The 27,305-nt window shown below is 42.0% G+C and overlaps 1 protein-coding gene across 1 annotated transcript; it reads right to left on the bottom strand.

Annotated features, from left to right (window-relative positions):
* Positions 1 to 753: 753 nt before the first annotated feature.
* TRIB2 (tribbles pseudokinase 2) lies at positions 754 to 25,803 on the bottom strand. The gene is made up of 3 exons (XM_089671084.1): positions 24,781 to 25,803; positions 20,342 to 20,634; positions 754 to 3,147 (listed from the first exon to the last, which is right to left on the bottom strand). The coding sequence occupies exons 1-3, from the start codon at positions 25,048 to 25,050 to the stop codon at positions 2,679 to 2,681; spliced, it is 1,032 nt and encodes a 343-aa protein (XP_089527210.1). The 5' UTR covers positions 25,051 to 25,803; the 3' UTR covers positions 754 to 2,678.
* Positions 25,804 to 27,305: the final 1,502 nt, after the last annotated feature.

Genomic DNA, 27,305 nt, shown 5'->3' with positions numbered 1-27,305 from the left:
GGTAGGTGGTGTCACGTGACATCCACACAAATGGCAGAACCCAAGGTTTCCCAGCAGAAAATTGGCGAAAGCATCACATTGTCTCCTCTGGCTTGCCTTCTTCCCAATACAGCATCCTGGTGCCATCTCTTCTCCAGGTAAGAGACACACAAGCACCTGGCCTTCCACATGATGTGACAGAAAATGTGACTCATCAGACAAGCCCACCTTCTTCCATTGGTCAGTGGTTCAGTTTTGATGGTCATGTGCCCATTGTATTCGCTTTTGGCTTTGGACACGGGTCAGCATGGCACCCTGACCGGTCTTGCAGGTACGTAGCCCCATACACAAACAATGCCCACTTTTTTTCTCCTTTCAACTTCAGGAGCAACATGTCCACTTGTCTAATATATCCCACCAACTTTCAGATGCCATTGTAACAAGATAATCAATGTTATTCACTTAACCTTCATGGCTAACGTCATAGCTGGTTGGCATAAATGCAATATCAATATGAACTTTGTCACATGGAAAAAAGATACACATACTGTAAATCTCCTATTCTCTCTTATTTGCAGATCTAAAACAGATACTGAACAAAAATAAAGGAGTCCTGCTATGGACAGAAGATGTTGAGATAACATCCCCAAAAACCTGTCCCAAGAGGTTATAACATGTAGCCAGGTACAATCACTTGGGTTACATGCCATTATGGAGAATGACCTATAAGGAATGATTTCAGGGGTAAAGCTCAAGGCAAAAGACCAAAATGGCTTTTAGTTAAATATGCACAATTTATTGAAGAGATTAGGACAAAAACAATAAACCAAATACATAACATTCAAAGCACCAGAGGCGATAATACCCCACCATGCATTTTATCACCAGTCGTTCTTTGTATAAGGGATTAAAAAGGTGGGGGACTTGTAGGGAAAATAATAATGTGGGCATTTAGGAACAGAAGGGGGGGAAATTAAAGTCCTTCTGACACAGCACCATCTTGAGTGTTTAATACCACTCCACCTGTACTAAAAGTACCAAAAAATAGAACCAGGGTCAGCCACAGTTTTGTTTTGTATTTTATAGCTGGAAGAAAAAAAAAAAAAAATACAAAATAAAAAAAAAAAAAATTACAAAATAAAGTCTTCCCACAGGGCAGGCAAACAGTGTCCCAGAATTCAAATGCCAAGTAGCTGTACGTACATGCCACATACTACAGTTAAGCACAAATTCAAGTAACAATTACATACTTACAGAGTCTACATGTACCTACCCAAAAACTTGAACCATTTCACAAAACAGATACAAGCAGTTTAATCAGAACAACTGAGGTACGGGATAAAACACAAATATTTATGCTTATATTTCATTATATAGCAAGAGAGTTGGTAAAGGTGGGAAGAAATGTCAGTTTGAGTTATAACAAGCGACTAAAAAAAAAAACAAAAAAAAAAAAAAAAAACACAGAAAAAGAGGAAGAAGTGTTAAGCACAGCATGTAATATGTCATTGTAAGTCAACCCGTAATTTAATTGAAGTACTGGCTTAATACATCACAACTGTGACAATTTGCATGAAAATAAATAATTTGACAATACAAAAAGGTGCACTTTAATGCATGTCCGTGCAGGGGCTAAAGGGTAGTTATGAGCTTATAAAACGATTTCCCACGAAATGTTAAAAAAAAAAGCGTCAACTTTTTTCAAAGGAATAAAAAGGAAAAAAGGAAATGGAAAGGGGGAGAAAAAAAAAAAACAAGGGCAGAAAAGGAGGGAATGCGATGGAGACAAAAACAAAATATTTAAACCAGAAAAACAAAGGTTACTGTGAGAACACCCTTTAGAATGGCTATAATAGCTTTTACTAATATGATCCTGGCTATAAGTGCAAGATGGCCAATATAGAAACCAGTAGATCAAAACCCTGTTTTAGCTTTCCAAAAGGTAAAATTCTTCACGCGTTAGCACTGCAAAAATAATGCATGTGGAAGTTTAAATAATAAGAGCTTCCTATAGCAAACCAGTTATGAAAAAAAACAGAATCAGCTTGTTAAATGAATGGTTTCCCTACAAGGGAACAAAGTCATTTCCTGACAAGAATATTAAGTAGTTTGTAACTGGACAAAACAAGTGTTTAAAATTGGGAAAACTGAACAAAAATAAAAGTCATTCTAAGTTTTAGCACCTACGTTTAATGTCAGTGCACCCAACCAAGTTTTACTTTTCTATAGCTTGCTGTACCACTTTGGCACAGGTATAAAAAAGTAATAGCCAATTGTACCTTCCCTGAACAATGGCACAAAAAAAATAAAAAAAAATAATAACAGTGCGATGCCAGGATGTGCATGGCAAAACATTGATAAAACTGTATTAACAGGAGTGACAAAGCTGCACTGGAATTGGCTTGTGCAGTCTCCTTGGCTCCATAGAGGGTGAAGCTACAACTGATCCATGCCGATTTCCAAAACGAAAAGAAAAACAAAAAAAAATAAAAAATAACCTAGATAAACTGTATAGCAGCCTCAATGCTACATCTGTAGAATAGTTTCTTGCAGAACCGTCTTCTCAAAACCAAGGAGTCCAGAGCAGCATATTTCAAAGTGACCGTCTGAAACAATACGGATTTCAAATACTATAGTCCGGAAGGACTCCTTCATGTGGCCACGTTCAGCTCAAGTACCGAAAAAGGAAAGTTTTGTGCTCAATTAAAAAAGGGGTCCGTTTCCTCATCCATATTGACATCAGGCACCAGTTGATCTGAAACTTCCTTAGCACCATATCCTGAATTCAATGCATTGAAATCTGTGGAAAACCAGGGATGGTCCAGAATTTCTTGAGATGTAAGCCTTTCTGACGGATCCCGTCTAAGAATGCTACGTATGAGACATTTCGCCTTGGGTGACAATGCCTCTGGAATGTTAAACTGGCCGCGACGGATTTTACTGAATAGAGAGCTAGGTTCAATGTCATGAAATGGGTATCGTCCAACCAACATGGTGTACAGCATTACACCTAGACTCCATACATCAGCCGCCTTGCCAGAGTAGCTGCCACTGGTGTTCAGGATTTCTGGACTAACGTAGGCTGGACAACCATGTTTGTCTGATAGAGAATCGTCAGATCCCGACAGAACATAGGCATCTTCCAGACTTTCCAACTTGACTTGAGTCCTAGAATTGAAGAGAGGGAAAAAAATAGATCAGGTTTATCTCATACTACAACCAAAAATAGGTAATATTCAGTTTTGACAAAAAAAAAAGTTTCAGAAGGAACATATCCTCCACAAAAAAAAGCATATGTAACTGTACCATCAAATACCAAAATTGACCACCAGCAGGTTAGTCCACAATTACAAAGAAGTTCCAGTAGGAATAATTTACTAAACCCCTCCTTCCAAAAGAAGCTTTTCTTTTTCTTTTTTATTAACCAATAGCTGCCCGGCCAATAGCCGTTTGGCGGCTGGCAAAATGCTGTAGATTTCCGGGTGGACACCATATGGCGTACTCCTGCAAGCGCGAAAACTGCGCATTGCCCTGAGCAGAGCAGTGGCGCAATCGGTCACCGGCCGTGTACATCGGACACAGCCAATGACAGATCTGAGTACCGGACCCCGTTGCCGGTACCATGTGACCAATCACAGCAGGTCACATGACAGTTGTATACAATGGATGGCTAAATTCATGCCATACATTGTATACTAGTGTCTAGCTGTGAATGGTCACAGCGATCACATGCAAATTTGTCATGTGATTAGCTGTGGCCAAATCACAGCTAAGCACAAGTTTGGGTACAATGTTGTATGACCGCGCAATTGTCATTCATAGTGTGAGCGCTGAAACCTGAAAAATGGCCTGGGAGGGAAGGGGGTAAAAGTGCCCGGTATGGAAATGGTTTAACAAAGTATTTATATGCACGATCCAATTCCGAAGTGTGCTTATTGCCACCAGCATTCTGGTAGATGAATGTTCCCCAGCATTATACCCTGGGCTGGGGAGAAGTTTATAAATATTCTTCCTTTGAGTGCCATCAGCCGATTGGTGGATATCAGTCCTGGATGTCACAGATCACTTCAATTCACTTATGATCAGGAACCAATCTGAGCGAGTTCCATATCAACTATGACATAGTAATCACGTCATGAGACCACAACACACAATGGCTGGTGATCCCAGTCAAAACCTTTCCCACCCCCCCGATAATGTCCATTATTTCCAAATGTCTGCATGCCAGTTTTGCTCCTCTGTATAGCAAAGTACCACCAAAAACCCAAGGAGCTCTGTAACAACCATGTTTTGTGGTTACTGATCTTGGGTTTCTCGGTCCTTCATACTGACCCATAACTGTGGCCTCAATAGCCATTAATATGGCAGTGGTAGGTCACCGAGCAACTTCTGAAGCTGGTGGCACATTACAGGGAAACCCAAGTCAGATGTGGCACAGGGGAGCAAAGCTGGCATGTACAGCATCTGGAAGGTAACTGCTTGGTGGGGGCACAAAGGTTTGGTCTAAAACAATAAGCAACAAAAATCTTCTCAATCAACTTTCAGATTATGATGTCATAAATAGCCTGGTTACAAAGCAGTAAAACCTATGTAAGATCATACTCTAAAAAGATATCCCGATCAATACATGGACAGCCTGATTAGATTTTCTCTCTCTCTTCTGAAGTTGAGCTTGTCAAAAGAGGAAGCAATTGAGCCTGTGAATGCTTTCCCATTAGTGGTGAATGAAACCACAGAAGCCTGAATCAGAGGCAGCCATGGCCCTCAGAAACAGGAAATGCATCTTCGTCACCATGGGAACAGACAGGGAACCCCAAGCAAGACAAAAGCGACTTTGATAGGGGCATTCAATCATGGCATTCAACACTCTTTACCCTGTCTGTACAGCAACAAAAACAAGTAGATCAATTAAATTGTTAGGAAACTATTTTATAGATCAACACCTTTTTTTCTGTATGTTGCCATTTCCACAAACCACACTTCAAGCTTAATTGTATTTGTGATCCAGGTTCGGTACTAATTAACACGGCTTTAGCGAGCATGAATAGATTGAAAATGTATCCCACTAGCGCCTAGGCAGGATTTTCACGTAAATAAAGAGTGCTGTGAGAAAAACAGGGAATCGAGGGAGGCATCTTGATGAAAGAAATCTGAGGAGAATTATTTTTAACGGATTTCCCTGCCTGTTTCCAAGGAGACGAAGACGTAGATTCAGTCTCCAAGAATTACTGCTTTACTTCTGTGGTTTCCCCTCAGTGCTAATGGAAAACATTTTGCATTCAGCTTCATCTCAGAAGACCTGGTAATGTCTGAGCCAGATGCAGCTTTTGAACAAGTCAAAGGCAAGTGAGGAATGTTTTATAACAGGAGACAATTAGAAAGATAAAAACAGGATAAATATACAGAAGGGGTCTCTTGATACGTAGAAAACAGTTAATAAAAAAAAAGGAAGCTGTTAGACAAAAAAAATATATATGTCTGTCTTATATGTCAGCACAGTGGCTACATGAGAAGCACTTTCTGTGCCGGGTCACCGATGCAGTTCCCACTAGGACACTGTATAGAAACTGGATGTTAGGAGGACCGGAGGATAGGTGGGATCTAAATATTAGGTTGTAAGCGTGAAAGAGCGAGGCCCTCGAACCCCTCATGTATTGTATTGTTACTGTCTTGTCTCATGTACTGTCCCCCCACTTTAATGTACAGCACTGAGTAAACCTTTTGGCGCTATATAAACACTGTATAATAATAATAACAATATTAGGTTGCGCTGTTTGAACTGGCATTTCCATGTTTAGTTGATGGATTAACCCTGTACTGTAGCAAGCCAAGGTCTCACTTTATTTGGATCAAGAATATGAACCATCATATACCTGAGGCCCTATACCTCTGGGCTCCAACATATAGCTAAAACATATGCAGATTCAAGTATACTTTCCTGTATGTTCTTGCTCCATATACTACGGTCACCTTCCGATAATAAATCCTTCTTAGGACAACGGGACTTTTAAGGTGACAAATACATGTATAAAAATCATAAACCTGTACCATAACATTTATCACTGATCTTAAACAGTAGGACTTCAGTTGCTCATAGCTATCAATGTATATATGTGAGCTCTGATGGTCTGGGACCCCATTTATATACTCTGAAAGCCCATATTGTAAAGCTCCTGTGTCCCTTGATGAAGCAGATTTTTGACCAGAGAATTCTTCTTACCTCGCTGCGGGTATTTATAGTGATACTAAAAGGATCTGGTTTGGAAAATATGGCATACTTACCTGCTTTGCGCAGGGGCTTTGGAAAAAGCAGCCCCGATCCTTCCCTTCTCAGGTCCCTCCCCCTCTGCTGAGTGCCTCCAGAGCAAGGCACTTGTGCGTGATCACCCCCCAGCCGCTTCTGTGTGTCCAAGACAGAGTATAGCTCAGCCCTGCCTCCGTTCGCTCCTCAGTGACAAGCACTGGACAGCACTTGGAGCAAATGGCTCCCTCTGCTGTGTCTCAGCAAATGAGGAGAGAGATACCTGGGAGAGCCAAGACTCCCCATGCACAACACTGGATCGAGATCAGGTTCAGGTAAGTATTTGTAGGTGCTGGGGGGTGAACAGAACACAGGTTTTTTACCTTCATGCATGAAAACATGCAGGCTTTACAACCACTTTAAGTGCACTGAATAGTGGGTGGTTGAGGCTAAACATTGATGGAACAAATCAAATATGAACTTTGTTACACAGATCTTTTTGAACCTACCTACCTATGCACACAAAATTTGTTATACTTTTATTCCCATTGGCAATACAAGTATTTGGGAAGTGGCGCTTATATTTCACCAGCCCAAAACAGAACTAGTTTTTTTTTTCCCTGACAATACAAAACTATCAATCTGAACCATTTTACAGACAGACAATGACAAATTTATGGTCTACTGAAAAATGCTATAAAGATTTGGCCAGCAGCCGCTGCTTAGGCACTTGGCATTTCCTTCCTATTCAACAACTGCTTACACAGGTTTGCTGATATTTCAGAAAATGTGTACAATCGAGGGACTTCTCAGGGCAGCAAGCACTTGTCATTGACCGTTAAGGAATCCCTACCCTGCCTAGCCCTTGCTAGTAGGGGATGCTAAATATCAGACTGAAGGGCTCATGTAGAAACCTGTCAAATGGTGACCATAAAGGTTAGAGCTATCAAAAGCCTGAAATAGACAAAGTGGAACTATGGAAGAATTATACTTAATTTCTGCCCAAACCAAGTCCCAAGGACAGGAAATGATATAAAATCTACCAAGCCAATATGAAAACAACAATAAAAACCGAGGGTCCTAAAGCTGGATGTAGGTGGCATTCATTTTGAGCCATGGCTGGTTCTGCAAAGAGCACCCGGCTAACTCTTGCCAACTTGCTAAAAATGAATAGTTCTGGTTTCACTTTCTCTTAACCTCCCTAGCGGTCTGATTATGTCCACATTTCTGTGCTCAAAGAGGTACATTTTTTTGCATGGAAATATGTATTTTTTTTATTGTAGGCCTGTAATTTTTAGGAATAACTCACTGAAATCTGTCCGAACAAGAGTCTAGTAAACATCCCGGGTATGTTAAAATTTGAAACACGAAATCATAAATTATAATTTAATAATCATAAAAAATAATAAATTTAATTCAATAATATAATCAAACCAAAAACACTGAAATTTGAAATATAGCGCCAAGTTCGCACATCACTGAGCAAAGTCGCAAAATCGTTTTCAGTGTCTGATGACGAATTTCCCCACGAATCATTATCACTCAATTCTGCAAGTGGTTCTGATTTACTATCACTGTTCTCTAGCTGACCTAAAACCTCTTTTGACCTAAAAGGGGCGCTTTTTGGATGCCATGGACTTTTCTCGGTTTCCAGGCAGAAAGAACAGTAAAAATGCAGGCAGGGCACAGAACAAAGCACTCGGGACAAAATGTATGTGAAATGGTTTGGTACAGTAATGTTTTACTATGTGATTTTAGTGTATTTAGTGAATGTCACTTTTGTCATTTTCAAATTTCCCGCCATTCCGTCCCCCGTACGTCCGACGTCGCAGAGGACAGAACCCAGATGACAGATGCCGGCATCAGCTGGAGGACATTGCTGGGGACACAGCAGGAGGGACATCGCGGGAGCGCAGGACAAGATAAGAGAAGAACAAATCCCGGAGCAGCGCCGCATGGTAAGCCCGAGTGTAGCTCAGGGTTACCGCTTTTGGTACTGAAGCTTTACCCCGAGCTACACTCGGGAATACCGCCAGGGAGGTTAAAGTGGAACTTGGTAAATGAAGTCCTGCTAGGTCACTGACGGGGAAACCCAAAATACATGGGTTTCAGTAACATTTTGACTGCTGAAGCCAGATTGAAAAGTAGAGGTTTATTATACAAGCATGTAGCTAGAACTACATACAGGGAGAGCAAAACAATACAGTGTAGGATTCAAAAGTAATGCTCTAAACTGCCTTAGAAAGCGAATACAATTTATATGTCCTAAGATGGGTGGGAATCTAGCAATCTGGCTACTTTCTGGTGGAGATTCACACACACGCATGTTACTTCCCATTGCTTCTTTAGATAGCAATCTTCCCAGCTGGAGGTGTAAATAGCATTCTAACACAAGAAATACAGTGGTTACACAATAAGACTTCTAATAACAAAATATGCATTCAATATATATCCACCTAATCAAAACTAAATGTTTGATATATAAAATGGCTGTTCTATTTTCCCTCATCTTCTTGCTGGCCCCTTTTGGAAGTAAAGATATTTAAAACATTAAAAATAAGTGCCAATACTGTTAAAAATCCAGTAATACACTGCCTCACCCTTCTCTGCATATGCTCAGTTGCTCTCTATTATTCGGTACGGTGTCTAAAATATAGAGGCCGATCTGCTAACAGCCTAAAGATTTACTTTTGCTCAGGGGCTCTGGGCTTCAGCAAAATGGCAGCCTCCAGCAAGAACAGGAATGTTGAAGCCAATTTATAGCATACACTAATTTTGGTGGAATAATTATTCATGTGCAATGTATGTTCCTTGCTAAAGAACATTTTTAAACAAGTTGTTATGGGTAAAGTTCGGTTTTAAAAACGCCGTTACTACTACACTACTGCAGCACTTCCCTATAGATTTAAAAACGGGTCCAAACTCCAACACTGGAGAAGCTAGGGAGTACAACAACCTTCACATTTATAGGAGCACAGCCATTGCAGGAGAAGATTTTGGCAGTGACCATGTACACATCAGGGTGGCTTAACCACTTCCAGTCTGGACACTTTCACCCCCTTCCGGTCCAGGGCAATTTTCAGCTTTCAGCGCTATCACACTTTGAATGACAATTGCGCGGTCATGCAATACTGTACCCATATGAATTTTTTACCATTTTTTTTTGAGACAGATAAAGCTTTATTTTGGTGGTATTTATTCACCGCTGGGATTTTTATTTTTTTTGCTATGTAAATGAAAAAGTCCAAAAATTTTGAAAAAAGTGTTTTTCTTATAAAATTTTGCAAATAAATAATCTTTCATCATAAATCTTGGCCAAAATGTACTCAGTTATATTTTTGAAAAAAAAAATAGGCTAAAATTAGTTTATAACCAAAAATTATAATTTTTAAACATTTTTATTTTATTTTTTTATATTATTTGTTTTTTTTTTTTTTTACATCCTGTCACCCTAGCAGTACAGTGTCACCATGGTGACACTGTACTACTTGTGGGGGGTGATGATTTTTTTTTTTTTTTTTTACAGTGATTGCTTTTACACCCATATAGGATGTAAAAGCAATCATTTCTCTTTCTCTCTGTGTGCATTCTTGCACTCATTGAGAAGTACTGAGTGAGCTGTGATTGGTCACAGCTTGTCACATGGTACAAGGCTGTTGTGAATAGCCTTGTACCATGTGACCTCTGATCATTGGCAGATTTCACACGTAGTAAGCAATGATGTCACAAGTGACATCTTGCTTACTACTTTGCATGTGATCACCGATTGGCCAATCAGTGATCACATGATCGGGACCGAGGTCCCGTCCGACGATTGGTGTTTCACTGTGTCCGGAGGACACAGCGAGCACCGGATCGCGGTGCTGCGTGCTCCCAGGGAGCGCGCACAGCTAGAAAAGGCGGGTGCCGTTTATGAACGGCAACGCGCCCCTGGAGTGCCACCGCCCTGCTGTTTATAAACAGCAGGCAGACGGCAAGTGGTTAAGGGGTTTTTCCCCCTCTCTTAATAGTTGCTGCTTCTGAACCAGAAAAGAAAACAAAAGCGCATACCTCACTTTTTTAGGGTGCCAGTTACCATCTTAAAACCATATTCTACTGCTCCACTGGATCGGTTCTGGCCTCTAAAACCACTACGACCGACTTTTACAAAATACAAAACATCTACTTTAAAACCCCATAACCGCCAGCCTAAAGCACAACCAACCACACATACAAAGCTAGAAAACACAGACAACACTTAATATTTACAGTAGCAATTTACATTTCTGTTCTTAACCACACAAAAAACGGTTGTTGAGACTTGTGCACGATCCTTAATGAAAGGCCAGAAGGGGAGTGTGGAGAATGCTTGCTATGCTGAGCAAAGCATACAAAACAGAATGCTGAGCAATGGTCAAATTTAAACATTGCTCATATAGGAATGTGCTGATGTGACAGGTTCCATCATAGCCTTCAATCCCTGCCAATGGCCTTTCCCCGGCACAATGCTTGTTTATTCGTACATGACACATTGCAGTTTGGACTGCTGCCTCAATATGTGTAAATGTAGGGTCAGCAAAATGTACTTCAGCCAGCTTATGTAACTGACAGACTCCCGTGACTTGCACAAGGAAGGCATAATGGATGAATTGTTAGCACACCTGCCACACGGTACGGAGAAGGGTGCCTGGAGTTTCTAGGTCATGTTTGTAATGGTTTACACCTAGCAAAAACCCCAAAACAAGCCGACTGGTTTCATCAAAATTGGCCCTAGTGTGTGACTATGACTGGTAAGGACATTCAATTGCAAAATTCCTTTGGAGAATTGACTGATGTAAATGGCCAATAAGGTCAAAAATAATTTATGACCTCCTGCTCTCTAGCTCCCTTGTCTCCTCCTCCCATGCTAGTCTCCATGACTTCTCCAGAGCTTCCCCCATCCTCTGGAATTCTCTACCTCAATTTATCAGACCAATGCCTACTCTGCTCACTTTTAGGCGATCTCTGAAAATCTCTCTCTTCAAGGAAGCCTATCCTGCCATTAGCTAATAATGGAATCTTTTACTCTTCCTACCAGTCCACCCCCACAGTTACTATATTTTGTACCACTAGCTCCTCTGTCCTAGATTGTAAGCTCTTAGGAGCAGGGCCCTCCTATCCCTCTTGTATTGAACTGTATTGTCTCCCATTATATTGTAAAGCTCTGAGCAAACTGTTGGCGCTACATAAATCCTGTAAAAATAATTTGTGCATATATGGGCTGATCTTCTGCAGCCTTTGTGCAACTACCTATCTATATGCATGTGCTCCAGCATAACCGATCCAGAGAATATCAGATTGCCTCTCAGGGGAACAGGAGGGAATTTTTTTCCTGCAGGAGCAAATTGGATCATGCTTTGCTGGATTTTTTTTTTTGCCTTCCTCTGGATCAACGGTGGGTATAGGATTACAACTTTTTTTTTTTAAATGGTTGAACTGGATGGACTGTTGTCTTTTTTCAGCCAGACTAACAATGTAACTATATGCAGGCTTTGGGAGAACTTGCCACAAATTCTCCCTAACAGCTGATATTAGTTGGGGGACGCAGTAGAAAAGAACAGCCTTGCACTAGGCTTGGGTTCTCCCTGCAGAATTTCAAGAAGCATTCCCAAGTCAGTTGGCCCTTAATAGAAAGACAGATTCCAGTGATAGGTATAACTTTGCTACGTAGGTATTGCAAACAGAACAAAACAAAAAAATTAAAAAAATAAAAATCTGGTACTGAAATATTTACAGTTTATGGGCTCTCTGTCAGGTTTAAAGAAAACTAAAATTAGGACCTGCGCATGAAAAATAAAAAACGTACAGTCCTCCACATTGATACTTGTGCATTATGTATCAATCATGAAGGCGCATTGATATACACCACATGCATCAGTTAAACTACGGCCAACACAATTTTTTTTCAGTTTTGGATAGTGTTGGGAAGGACTCAAACTTCTGTCCATTTTGTATTGCTTTCTGTGACTCCATTGATGAGAGGTCTCCTTGTGTTTTACCCTTGTGACACCAGAACAAGAAAGAAGAGTACATGGGTTACTGAGACAGAATGCACAGCTATCAAATCTTACATACCTAACCTGGGACCCTGCATTCACTATATCTGGTCTCCCACAGTCCACAGAACATGGAAATACAATTATTCTAGTAAATATAAACTGCTAAATACCTTTCCTCAGCAGCAGTTAGAGCAGTCTTGTGACTTCTACAAGCTTTAAGCAGTGCTCTGCTGGATACTGATAGGAGTTTTCATTCTACTCTCACGGTCCTAAGAGATTGCAGGACCCCTGACCTATGTCTGGAAAGTGCTGATTACATGCACTCTCCCAAGAAGAAGGGGGGGGGGGAAAGGGGACTAGCCATACACACCCAACTGAGCATGTGCATCTTGCCCCAAGGCTCTGTTCTATCAGGAGATGAGTAGGGGACAGTGGAAGAAGGAGAGGATGAGAGAAGAGAAGACTAGAGTAAACATCCTTTTTGCACAATGCAGAGAATTAACCTCTTAAGTTCCTCAGTGAGTATAACAAGCATGCTTTACTGCATATACAGATAGTGTTACTAAACCCACTACAGAAAAATCTAATAAGCTGCATACTCCCGAGGCTGATCAGAGGGACATCAATTAGTCCAAACTAAGAGGTCTTTTAAGCGGAGCTTCACCCAAAAAAGGGAAGCTCTACTTGTCTGTCTCTTCCCCCCCATTTGGCACTTTTTTTTGGGGGTGGGGGGGGAGCTTTTGTGGCAACAAATTGAGAAGGACATTTGGCCCCCTTCTTCCCCCCGTAGTCTTATGGGACACTTCACAGGTCCCAGAAGACTGTGGGACCAATCTCAAGGAGCAGCACGGCTCGCGCATGTGCAGTAGAAAAACTGACGGCATAAGGCTTCACTTCTGGTTTCCCTTAATTGCAATGCTGATGCCAGGAGCCCAAGGGCCAGTGAAGAACTGGCCCAGGTGACGTTGGCGCTGGACCCCTGGACAGGTATGTGTCCTTATATTAAGAGTCAGCAGCTACAGTATTTTTAGTTGATGACTTTTAATTTCTTTTAGGGAGCCTGCACATCCTCTAAGCAAGCGGATAATTTTGTCTCCAGTTTAAACAAATTAATTTCTCACAGGTGGAATGAGAACTTGCTGGCCACCCATATGCCGACACGGACAATTTATCTGAAAAGCTCCATGTAAAGCTATTTTCACACAGGATCGGTCCTTTAAAACACCAAGTAAAGCATCCAGAACTCGGTACAAGCATGAAATTATAATGCACATAATGCCCTGCTCACTAAACACGTCATCATATTTTATGTAACCCAGATTACATCGTATTTTTTGCTAAAGCTGATTAACAATTTCCTCGAGCTCTGTTTGTATGCTATTCAATTTGAGTGGGGTCAGAAAGGTTAGCAATACCATAAGTAAATCAGCTGACTGCCATAAAATGACACAGGAAAGGCATTGTTAAACAGGAGTAATCCACAGGACTTTCAGATCTGCTAGCACTGGGCTTCACACTGAGCGAGTATAGCAGGAAACATTGCCTGACACAATGACATTCAAACACTTACGTGAACATTCCATGGAAAACAATGCTCAGACAGTAGCCACCTTCCCAAACAAGCCAGACACACTTCAATTCATGTTTCTTACTTAGTTAGTCTGGCTGAAAAAAGGACAAATGTCCATCCAGTTCAACCATATTAAAAAAAAAAAAGTTAAAAAGTTATAAATCCTATACCCACAGTTGATCCAGAGGAAGGCAAAAAACCCAGCAATTTGCTCTGCAGGGGAAAGAAATTCCTTCCTGATCTCCCGAGAGGCAATCGGATATTCCCTGGATCAACTTTACCTATAAAATGTTAGTATCCAGTTATATTCTGTGTATCCAAGAAAGAATCCAGGCCTTTTTTAAAGCAATCCACTGAGCTGGTCAGAACCAACTCTCGAGGGAGTCTATTCCACATTTTCACAGCTCTTACTGTGAAGAGATCTTTGTGTTTGGAGATTAAATTTTTTTTCCTCCAAAACGTAGAGTGTGCCCCCTTGTCCTCTGTGATGACCTCAGGGTGAATAACTCTACATGGAGTTCACTATATGAACCACTGATGTATTTATACATGTTGATCACATCCCCCCTTAATCTCCTCTTCTCAAGAGAGAATAAATTCAGTTCCTCTAATCTTTCCTCATGGCTGAGCTCCTCCATGCCTCTTAGGTTGTTTCTACAACCATAGGCCTTACAGCTGCTGAGGTTAAAAGGAGTTCTTCATTTAGTTAGAAAAAAAAAAAAAAAGTATAAAAGTCAACAGTTACAAATACTGTAGCTGTTGACTTTTAATAAAAAGGACACTTACCTGTTCAGGGATCCAGCACCGTCCTCACCCGGGCCGGTTCTTCACCAGTCTTCAAGTCCCCAGTGGCAGCACTCTTTGCGGTTTCACAGCTGGCTTCCCACTGCGCATGTGCAATTCACGTGGTGCTGTGTGAATGGTCCTGCAGCCTCATAGGACCTGTGATGTGTCCCAGGAGGTTGTGGGCTCAGCAGGTAAAAAAAGGGAAGGGGTAACAAGCATGGTATAGGAGGTGGGGAGCAGGACATAAAGCAGAACCTGTGGGTTCCACTTTCAAGAGCAAGTCCAGGCAGCAGCATGAGAAACAGCTTCTTAGATAGATTACCAGTTCACTATAATACATATGCTAAACTCAAAAGTTCACTTCTTTGCCAAAAAACTCACTGTAGTCCATAAGCCATCTACTGTACAGGATCATAGTCCCTTCTTGAGGAACAGCTCAACTGAGAGAGGTCTGTATGACATAACAATGAGCACATTCTGGACAGTTAACCAACCCACACATGTATAGACTAACTGGTGCCTTTAGAAAAACCTAAATTATCAGCAACAGGTCACTGTTAAAAAGGGAAGAATTGTAATGTGCGCTTATCTTCCCCTATAAAATATGACAACATAACTCTGAATTTCTAAGCATGTGGTGTCAGCCCTTCCCACTGCATTTCTGATGCATTACAAAAAGAACACTCCCCTGTAAAACTGTTACAGAATAAAATAAAGTGTTACATATTTCATTCCCTGACTTTTCGCATTCTCATCTATAGCTCCACAAAACTATGGAACGCTTTCTAAACAAGGGGCCAGTTTATTGTCCTTCAGTCTTTGAGGGGGCCAGACTGTAGTCAGTGTGAATAAACAATGCCCTATCATTGGCATTAGTGGGAGGAATAGTGCACGATCACTGGTGCCCCAAGAACCAGATAAAGGCAAGCAAAAGGGCCACATCCAGCCCCTGGGAGACCATGGCTATTGGACATTCTCGTGAAATTTGGAATCCTCGGCTCTCAGAAGCTCCTACTGGATGGCCAAGCGATGTCATCCTTGCCTAGGTGGGACCGTTCGTAGCCAAGGTGTGTTTTTGTTGTTTCCAAAACACACTGCAAAAGCAACGCAGGAACTTTTGAAGAAAAAGAAGCAGAATATTCTGCAATGGCCGAGTCAATCACCTGATCTCAACCCAACTAAGCATGTATTTCACTTGCTGAAGGCAAAAAACTAAAAGGAAGAAAGACCCACAAACAAAGAACCTCCTAGATTGTAAGCTCCAAGGAACAGGGCCCTCCTTTCCCTCTTGTATTGAACTGTATTGTTGCTGTATTGTCTCCTGTTATATTGTAAAGCGCTGAGCAAACTGTTGGCGCTATATAAATCCTGTATAATAACAACAACAACAACAACTGAAGACAGCTGCAGTTAGAGCCTAGCAAAGCATCAGAAAGGAGGAAACCCAGTCTGTGGTAATGTCCATGGGTTCCAGACTTCAGGCAGTCATTGCCAGTAAAGGATTCTCAACAAAATATTAAAAATTAAAATTTTATTTACGATTATATTCAATTGTCCAATTACTTTTGGCCTCGTGAAAAAGAGGGGATGGCTACTCTTAAGAGCTGTAATTCTTAAACCCTTCCTCCAATTTGTATGTACATACCCTCAAATTAAACCTGAGAGTGTGCACTTTCAGCCCATACCCATTATATAACTATAGCTTGAATATGTTTTGGTAAATACCTAAAAAAAAAAAAATCTAACATTGTGCCTGCGTCCAAATATATATGGACCTAACTGTATTAGGTCAGATTGCCAAAAAAAAAAAAAAAAAAAAAAAAAGTTACTGTATGATGAATTCAGCTAATCTTTAGCTGCAACATAGCAGCAAATAAAGCAGTCATTTGGTAGCAGGCTGTATAAATGTTCCTTGTCTCTCCTTTCCAGCATTACACCAACACCTTGACCTAGCACTGGAATCAGAATCCTATTATAAATCCAAGTAATTCTCTGCATGGGCAAACATATCCCCCCTTGCCTCCAAGCTGTACAGAAAAAAACACACTGCCAAGTAAAAAAGGTTTCAGGAAGATTCCCCACTACACCAAGATCTGATAAACTCCATGTAAAGAGCTCTTTGCTGAAGCCTCATCTCTAGACTACAAGAAAGCATTCTGATACAGAAAAACAAACCTAACCTCATACATGCAAGTGCTGCCCCCATTACAAGTGCATCAATGAAATGTCATCATATTTTCCACAAAATCTACAGCACCTGATCATATTCCTTCCCTGCATCCCTCTTTAAACATACTAGTGCAGAAGAATACCGATTGATATGCCAGGGATATAGTGTTCTCCTACCTTTGTCTTTGACATGACAATATGGTGTACTTTTGGCTCCAAATTCCCCAGCACCTGGTGTCAGCCCTACCCCCTTCATTTCTGATGGATTGCAAAGAACACGTCTCCCTCCTCCCCCCCTAATCTCCATAACCTGTCCTTGTACACAGGAACTCACAAGATTTATGGCAAAAGCTACTTTTACACCTAAAGACCAGATAACAAAAGACTTTCAATGGAACACTGATCAAACCAAAACAGGAGCAAATAGGAGAAGTTCACTTTTGGAACATGGTACACATTCCACCCGCTCCTGCAGGTGCTCCTTGAGCCCCACACTCCCTGTGACAGCAGGTCAGGAATCTTCTCCCTGTACCAGCTGTCACTGTTTGAAAAGAGTGCGGCCATGTGGGGATCCGCCCACACAGCCACGTCATTCATTCACAGAATTCTGTGAATGAACTACAAGTACCAGTATACTTTGCAGCTGTCACCTTGTAGTTTTCAAGGAGCTACCAGGGCGCTGTTGAGCACTCTAAGCAGTTCATGGATTCTTCCTGCAACTGCCTGCCCTTATGAGGCACGAGCAGACAGATATACTGACAATCTGCAGGAGACCTGCATGACACCCACAATCTGCAGATCACGGGGACATTGCTTTACAGGCTCTGAATAAAAATAAATAAATAATTGCACATTTTTTTGGTCAACCTATTACCTCCAAGTCATCTGCAAACAAATGAACCACCACTCCAAACACCAGGAGGAAGACTGAACTCTCACTCAAGAAGGACAGACGGACCCAGACCCCAGGGGCGGACTGACCATTCGAAAACTCGGGCACTGCCCAAGGGTCCGGGGTCAGTAGGGGGCCCCATGAAATGCCCCTGGTACCTTTTATAGGCTTTTTGTGAGTGTGGGCAAGGACATAGGGGCCCCATGATCCCCTATTGCCTGGGGGCCCCATGAGTTGTCAATCCGCCCCTGCCCAGACCTATTCTTGTGACAAGACAAATTCTGCAGACGTCATGACATAGTAAACCCTACTTTATTCCCCAAGGTAGACAGGGACAAATCTACTAAGGGGTTGCTGTCATGAAAAATGGAGAGGAAATGTTTTGTTGCACACTATAAAACTGAAACATCTTGATGTGGTATGCTCAGCCGCTCACATGAAAGTAACATTCTGGTCACAGAGGATGCGTGTATAATTAGATTACCTTGCAGCCTTATCCTGTATCCTACGTGACCACATTCATCACAGCCATTCAAGAACCTGTATTTGGGTTTGAGTTTAGCACACTGCATTCCACACATTCTACACATCTGAGATGGCATTTACATTCTCCCTCCAATGCCTCAATTTCTCAATGTACATTACTCACGCACAGAAGGAGAAAAAAAAATGGACGAAAACAGTACAGTAATGTATATATATTTTAAAGTATTTAAATGTTGAATGGTTGACCACTTAGATAACGTTTAACGTTGTATACAACGCTTTGATCCCAAAGCCACATTGGCTCACCTGTGATTCTCAGAACTAATATACACATTAAAAAAAAGGTAGCAGACATCCACCTGGACTTCCCATTTCTACCAACTATGACCATCTCTGTTGGATGGTCTAATCTCTTGTGGTTTGGATTGTCTCCAACATCATCTAAAGCAGGTCTGCAGATATATACAGTACACCAGGGGTCTCCAAACTTTCTAAACAAAAAAGGCACAATTTACTCTCCTTCAGACTTTGCAGGGGAAGGGGGGGGGGGCGCCACTGTGGACATTGGGAGTAAAAAAGGTACCAATATCATTGGGAATAAAAAGATGCCCCATCTTTGGTGTCAATGGGAGGAGTAGCTCCTCATTGTTGGTGTCAGTGGGAGGAATCGTGCCCCATTGTTAGGGTCATTGAGAGGCTTTGTGCCCCTTCATTGGCGTCAATGGGGAGAATTATGCCCCGTTGTTGGTATCAGATGAAATAGTGCCCCAAGGGCAGGATAACAGCAAGCAAAGGGCCACATCTGGCAACCACTGCTGTACACCATAACCTTGCTGTAACTTGCTCCTTGTGAATATGCCTGAATGCCTTGTCACAACTATATTATTCTTTAAACTACAACAGAAGGACTTCAATGACTGACTGGATGCTATAATCTACTGCACTTTACAAACTGCTTGAAATAAGGCCTACCACCATTCTGTACCTGCCAGCTTAATATGCCATGTGCTTTCGAGGACAAAATTTGAAAATCACATCCATTTTCTTATCAACTGCACCATGAATCAATATTCCAACTTTTGCCATTTCCAAAATAAAGCTTTTAGAGCAAGCATGCTCAACCAGGGCTTCATGGAACTCTTGGGTTCCACCTGAAGTTGCTAGGAGTTACTTGAGCAGATTTATGTCCCAGCACCGAACCAAAGGGGCAAATTTCAACTAACCACTGATGTAAGGGGTCTCATATGCTGACCACTGGTGTCCCCATCTACAATGACCATCACTGACCATTAATGCAAGGGGGCAAGTTTTGACTAACAACTATTGTAAAGGGTCTCTTTTACTTTGACCATTGATGTTCCACCTAAATTGACTGCCAATGAAAATGGAAAATTTTCAACTAACCACGTTTTATGCTGACCACAGGTGTTCCACCTGCATTGGCCATCAATGCAAGGAGGCAAGTTTCAATTAAACACCGTTATAAGCGGTCCCTTTAACACTGACCAGTGATGTCCCACCTACATTGGACTACCAAGATAAAAGGAATTTCAGCTAACCATTGATGTAAGAGGTCTCTTTTACGCTGACCACGAATGTTAGAGGACACCACAATTTTTACTTTGTTGTTACAGAAAATAAATCTTGTTGTATAGAGAAGGATGTTTGATCTGCCATGAATGTCAAATATGCTCTGTATGCTACAATATTAAGCCCTGCTTCAACTTATTGACCATGGCAAGTTACCAGTAGTTGTAGGCATAAATCAATTTTAGCAGGGGTTCCCCAAGACTCGAACATTGCAAGGGTTTCTCCAAGGTAAACAGGTTGAGAACAATTGTTTTAGAGTGACAGATTATGTTCTAGTCATATATTAAACAGTAAGTGTACATGTGCAGCAAGCACCTGATTGGACATACACTATACAATCTTATTTCATTTCCTTTAGATTTATCGTCAACTATGTAGTGCAAGGGCCTGCCTAACTGCATACAAATTGGAAGTGTGTAGGTTTGACCTCATATTATATGGTTTTGGTAAATCTAAAGAAAAATTGCACATGAAAAGTGTATAAATGTTCAGCCAGCCTTACTTAACTACACTTTTAAATATAGTAAAATGCTGAAAAAAAATAAAATAAATAAAAACCCACAAATATAAAAGCAGAAAAGAACTGATTAAACATGGAGTATCAGCCTTACCTTTCTTCATCATTGAAGACAAATTTCCTAAGTTTCAGGTCTCTCAGTACCACACCGCCATCATGACAGTGCGCCACTGCTGACACGATCTGATAGAACAGTCTGGCTGCTTCTTCCTCTTTGAGCTTTTTACAGGTACGAACAAAAGAATGCATGTCTCCATGGCTTTTCTCAAAGAACACGTACGCTTTAGCTTCTCCGAGGATGATTTCACTTATTTGGTTAATGTTGCTGTGTATAGGTAGACAAAAACAGGGAGCTAGTGACTCCTGATAGCAGCGTATGTCAAAAACCTAAGAAAAAGAGAAAAAAAAAAAAAAAAGGAAGGGCATCAGAAACAAAGGACTGAGAAAAGTCAGCACATAGGGGAGCCTCACATGTGCTACAAGTATAGACATACCATCAGAGCAAATTTAAAGTGCAGTAACCCTTCGCAAACTATTGCAACTCTTTCTGCAGTCAGACTGCATTAATCTGGAATTTTTAATTAGCTGCTATTACTGTACTTTGGACGTCAACATTGCTGTTCACAAAAAATAAGCCGGTTACATATCTGCCTAGTTACCATGCATTGTACTCGCTGCACAGTGACTGCCGCCGGCTATAATGTGAACTGCGTCCTATTTTCAATATGGACCACATGACCAGTGCATATTTGTGTGCTTCTAAATGCCATCTACATAAACATAGGTCTGGATGTATGCATATATAGTGCCGTGAGCGTTTAGAACTGCACATATGTACCATTTATGTAGTCCACATTGTCACCAACAGGACACGAACCGGTCCCGTTTCTGATTTCACCTTGTAGTGAATATGAGTGTTGTCAGACCATAAATATAAAATACTTTACAGAAATAAAAAAATATATATATATATATATATATATATATGATAGAGATATATATAGATTCTTTAGATTGTAAGCTCCAGGAGCAGGGCCCTCACATTCCTTCTGTACTGAAATGTAACTGTATTGTCTCCCTTACATTGTAAAGTGCTGCGCAAACTGTTTGTGCTATATAAATCCTGTATATTAATAATAATAATAAACATCTATCTATATCGGTCTATTTTTTTTAATCTAATACATAAAAAGATAAACCAAAAAATGAATAGAAAACATATTTATTTTGCAGATGTACGTAAAGTATTTTATATTTGTGGCCCGTGGGTATTTACTGCCAAGGTGAGCACACAAAGTGTAACCTCTACTATTATTGCACAAAGCTTACATGAAAGTGCAGCTTTGTCACATGCAATTTAATTTGGATATGTCAGCAGAAACCTGCGGTTTGTTTAAGACTGAGCCACATGGCCTCAGAGGACAGCTTATGCAATTGAAGGGTCTATATTTCAAGCTCAACTTCTGAATTCAGAAAATGGGAAAGAATGAAAGACATTCATAAACATTGCAAAACATGACTCACTCCCTACCAGCATCCCCATTAGTCTTCCCCCCTAAATACATTGAGCTGCATTACCTAAAATATTCCATTTAGAGCGTGCAGAATGGATTGCTGTATTAGTCTCTGTGGGGAATTATGGAGCTGTCTACAGTTTGCAATTACATCATTCACGTTCCATTGTTTATGAATGAATGAGGACACCGGTTTAGACATTGCATTTCCACAAGGTACCTATTGTGGAGCAGTGCAAATCTAAACACACAATGAGTGGGAACTCAATATGGACAGCGGCAATAGCGGGGAACAAGGCTGTTTGCTCATGTAAGGCTCGGAATATTGCCGACACAGCAATAATGGAGGCCAGGACATGAAAAGCAGAGCGAAGCCATTGATGACGGTCTTTGTACAATAGCTTGTTTCATCTACAAGGACTGTGAGGGTGCCACCAGGTACTGAGCTAAAAGGGGCTTTGTATTCAACGCAACTAGCAGAAGAGAACACATCAAAGACTTTTTTTTTTCTAACTGAAAAATAGGAGTTATGTGAACACCTGCAAAAAAAAAAGGGGTTTCCCCCAAATCATTCCATGAAACGTGGAATGGAGCTTTGTGCTCAGGTCATTGACTGCTCTCCTGCCCCTCCTCCATCCACGGGTAAAGCTTACATCCCTTGAATGGCATGCATGAATACAGATGTCAATGACCTCTTAAAGTGCAACTTCACCCATAAACATGACTGTCTCCTATGACTCCTCCCCCTGCCTCTAAGGCTGCATTCACACGGACACGTTTCATGTAGGCACGGAAAGTTGCACAGTTTTGCATACATTCCTGAAACGCACAAAAACACCACGTCATTCATTGTTAATGGCACCCTGAATGCGGCAAACGCGTGGTTTAAAAACAAGCGAAGCTTGACCGTTAAAGCGCATAAGCTGTTCTGCTGCGTCTCTCTCTCATAGGGCAGTCTTCTGGAATTAACGAGCTGCCCTATGCATGTAGTGCAACAATGTGCATGTACGCAACACCCAACATTGCACGGTATAGTGCGGATGGGGCCTTATACAATTGGGGGGGGGGAGAAGTTTTTTTTTGTTTTTTTTTTTCACATTACTACTTGGTCAACTTTCTGTATCCCCATCTAGGTGAGGACAATGTGTATATTGCAGCCTCATGCATACACAGACACACCTCGGGGGTCTACAGGACCTGCCAGAACTTAGCAGCACGTCTGCGCTTGTTTGGAATTGCGTACAAACAAGGTCTATGGGAATCCTGTCTGTGCATGAGCAGGTCTGCTGACGCAATTCTGCGCATAAGTATATCCGCCACCTTCCACATCTCTGCACAGGTGCAAGTATTGGGGCAAGATGGCGGTGCAGGACAACTGGGCCAGAAAGGTAACGCTGGACTCCATGGACTAGTAAGTGTGCAATTTGTATTTACATACTAGGAACTTGAAAATAGCTAGGTAGGGGTGAAGTTCCTCTTTAATGACGGCCATACACACTTTGATGAATGATCAACTTATGTTCCATTCGAACTCTGATAGGAAGACGCTGATCTAAAGCCAACAACCCATTCGAATGCTTCTGATAGGAAGAAGTTGATCTATTGCCAACCACCCATCCAAACTCTTCTGACAGCAATACATTGATCTAGAATCATCAACCCATTTGAACTCTTCTGGTAGGAATACACTGATCTACGGACAACAAACCATTCAAACTCTTGTGATTGGATTATACTGGTGTATGGCCATCAACCCATTCGGACTGTTCTGATATGGATACATTGATCCATAGCCAACAATCGATTCAGACTTTTCTGATAGGGATACATTATCTAAGGTCAACAACCTATCCAAACTCTTCAGATAGGAATACATTGATCTATAGTCAATAACCCATTCAATCTCTTCTGATCGGAATACATTGGTCTATGGTCATCAACCCATTTGGACTGTTGTGATATGGATACATTGATCCATAGCCAATCGATTCAGACTTTTCTGATAGGGACACATTGGTCTATAGTCAACAACCCATTCAAACTCCGATCTATATACTTTGGTCTATGCCCATCAACCGATTTGGACTGTTCTGATATGGATACATGGATCTATTGCCAACAATCCATTTGGACTTTGATAGGATTACATTGACCTACGGGTAAACAACCCATCCAAACTCTTCTGATAGGAATACATGGATCTATAGTCAGCAACCCATTCGAACTCTTCTGATTGGAATACATTGGTCTACGGCCATCAACCCATTCGGCGTGTTCAGATATGGATACATTGATCCATAGCCAATCGATTCAGACTTTTCTGATAGGGATACATTGATCTATAGTCAACAACCCATTCAAACTCTTCTGATCTATATACTTTGGTCTATGCCCATCAACCCATTCGGATGGTTCTGATATGGATCATGGATCTATAGCTAAAAATCCATTTGGACTTTTTTGATAGGATTACATTGACCTACGGGTAAACAACCCATCCAAACTCTTCTGATAGGAATACATGGATCTATAGTCGGCAACCCATTTGAACTCTCCCGATAGGAATACATGGATCTATAGTCAGCAACCCATTCAAACTCTCCCGATAGGAATACATGGATCTATAGTTGGCAACCCATTCGAACTCTCCTGATAGGAATACATGGATCTAAAGTCAACAACTCATGTGACCAATATGCAACATACAGGGAAGTGGCTTTCAATGGATAGTGAAGATCGTAGGTTATCAACTCACATCAGCGTCCACCCCATAATCTGACCATCTGAAATACTTTACATCTCAGCGCTGCCAATTGATGCAAACAATCAATAATTTTGCACCCTGGCCAATCAATTTGGTTTGATCGAATCGGTTCTAGATTGATCAGAAGAGAAGTTATGTTTGTGGAGTGTAGTGGGATGATAACCATTGAAGCCCGTTTGGCCACCATAATCCTAGCAGGCTATCTCAGGACAATAGGTTGAGGTAGGTGGTCTCTCTCCAGGTCCAGATACCTACCTTGCAGAGCAGTTCCTCTCCACTGTGCAGATGCACGGCTCGGAAAACGTGGTCTCCCTCCAGAGGCTCCAACAATAAGTATTTCCCAATGCAGGAAACGCAATGCGACGGGTTGGGAGTCTCTGGGGGGCTCGGGGAACCGAGGTTGGGGCTGAAGCTCTGGCTGGGCTCCGTACACCTCACGGACGATAATTCTTCAAAATCTTGGGTTTTATTCCGCGATCTCCCATATCTCGTGATTGTAATGGGGTTCGATCTTTGTATGTTCATGAGAGCAGCCAAATCCCAGGATAAAGGGGGGTGGGGGGGACTTTGTGCTTTAGGAAGGAGATGGATACGTGCAGACTTAGGGGGGGTTTGTGCAATCGGCAGCCGATCGGGAACGGAAGAGTGGATGGTGGAGACGATCCGGTTGGTGTGGGGGGGGGTAAGGCAGCGATCGGAACGTCGTTACAAGTTGTGGAACGTTTCCGTTTCGGAATACAAGGTTGAGTCTTAAAGGGATCGTCCTGTGTGCAAAAATGTTATCCGGAAAAAAATAAAATTTTCTCTTTTTTTTTATTCAAATATCTCCTGTATGGGAAAAAATAGAATTTACAAAAAATAGATCATTCTTGAATTCTCCTAGAGAGCGGCCGATCTCCTTCGACCTGCCTCCGACTTTTCCTGGGAACAATGGGAAAGTTGTGAGGGGGGGTGGGGGGTGTCCTAGAGGGTCCCAGAGAGGAGCATAGTCCGAGGAGATGAGAGTTCAGGCGAGGACAGAGCAGGCGATCTCCGATGATAACACGGGTCCTCTTCTCATCACAGCAGGAAATACAAAGAAAGCGATGGATGGATGGCTGGAGGAGGCTGTGCGGACAGAGGTAGAGGAGGGAGAGGAGAAGAAGGGATGGCGGCGGCCGATCCCTTTCAGCAAGCCATCGTCGTCCTTCCTCGGTTCTAGTATTACGTGGCCGGGAAGGTCTCCCCCTGTGTGCGGTGTGTTATGTGCCTCTTACGCCGCCTCACTACTCAATGTCAGCGGCGGCTCTCCCGTTCACAAGCTGGGGCTGAGCAACGCGAGCCAATGGCAGATAAGCGCCGCCTACTCCCGGTTCTCTAATAGGCTGGGCGGCCTGTCGCTCTCAGGAGTCATGTGCCCGCCCACAGGCGCTTCATGGATCTCATTCTGTTGCCCTCTACTCATTGTGATCCTGTGATTGAGAGAGAGAGGGAAGGGGGGGGGGGCGAGGATCACTCCGCGGGGGGTGAGGCGGCTCAGGTGTCAGCGCCGCTTTCTAGGTATTCCGCCAGCGGGAACTCCTATAGAACGCCACAGGGTCAGGGACTTTTTTTCCGGCAGAAAATTGCGTTTTTTGTGCAATAGACTTCAATGGAACCACATCAAAAACGCAAGTGTTGCGTTACAGATGCGTTTTTCTTTGCCAAAATGACTTTGATGCCACTTCGATGTGACTTTGGATAGGGGGAAATGTTGATGCAACTTTTTTTTTTCTTGCTAACAGGAATATTTGATGGTTCTGTTCATGTGGTGTGATTCTGATGCCACTTTACACACTCTGGCACTCAAGTAGCATCAAAGGTGCACTACATGAACAGAACGGTCAAACTTTCCTATTAGCAAGACAAAAAAAAGTTGCATCAAAATCAATGCTTTTCTATTGGTTAAAAAAAAAAGAAGCAAAAACGCAGTGAAATCGCACAATTCGCAATCTGCAGAGATGTCAACCTGTTGCCCCAACATTTCATATTCCTGGTATGTGCCTGCTCTACCATGTACTTGTATGTAAGTGTATCCTGTTCTCTCTGTATTGCTTCCTTTGTGTGAAATCCCTGGGGTTCCTGCCTGACACTCTGCTTCGCTATTAAAAACTGACCACACTAGGTACGAGAGCACAGCGTGGTCAGTTCTCTAGCTGGGGTGATGCTGAGCAGGGTAAGACTGTCCATTTGGAAACTCAGGCACTGCCCGAGGGCCTGGACTCAGTAGGGGGCCCATGAGATGCCCCTGGTACTTTTTTCATAGGCTTTTTTGAGTTTGGGCAAGGACACAGGGGCCCCATGATCCCCTATTGCCCGGGGGCCCCATGAATTGTCAGTCCGCTCCTGATGCTGAGACCACAGACTACTCTCCTCCAATGATCGGACTTGTCCTGACACCCCCCCTCCCAATTGCACAGCCATTCACTCGGAAGACCAGTGTCTTGCTGTTTCTCCTCCCCCAGCTCCTATGCAGCTGAGAACAGAGGGCATGTGATCACTTATAAAAAAGGTTAAGAAAAAAAAATATTTTTTTATACATATACATAAATGTTTACCTTACCTTTTTATTTTAAACTGAGTAGGTTGTTTTACAAGGTGAAGGTTTACATATAATGTATGTAAAATAATAGTTGGTGATCCTGCCACAGAGGTCAACGTTTGGGCAATTTCAGGTATAGAGTGACAACGCTCTGTCCCCATTTCCCAATTTGTGCTCCAGTGTTGTCACCCTGTCACATGGTCTTCTGATAGAGACTACA

The sequence above is a fragment of the Staurois parvus genome, unplaced genomic scaffold (genome assembly GCF_062004578.1).
Source record: "Staurois parvus isolate SC_StPar_1 unplaced genomic scaffold, SC_StPar_1.0 ptg000098l, whole genome shotgun sequence".
In the NCBI taxonomy this organism is placed as follows: domain Eukaryota; kingdom Metazoa; phylum Chordata; class Amphibia; order Anura; family Ranidae; genus Staurois; species Staurois parvus.
Note: the sequence above shows the minus strand (reverse complement) of the source record. Positions and strands in the feature narration are given on the sequence as shown.

Coding starts and splice junctions, on each gene's coding strand:
- TRIB2 (XM_089671084.1), bottom strand. CDS start 25,050: ATGAACATACAAAGATCGAACCCCATTACAATCACGAGATATGGGAGA. Junction 20,635..24,780: donor GAGAGGAACTGCTCTGCAAG/GTAGGTATCTGG, acceptor TCTTTTTCTTAG/GTTTTTGACATACGCTGCTA. Junction 3,148..20,341: donor GTCTTCAATGATGAAGAAAG/GTAAGGCTGATA, acceptor CTTCAATTCTAG/GACTCAAGTCAAGTTGGAAA.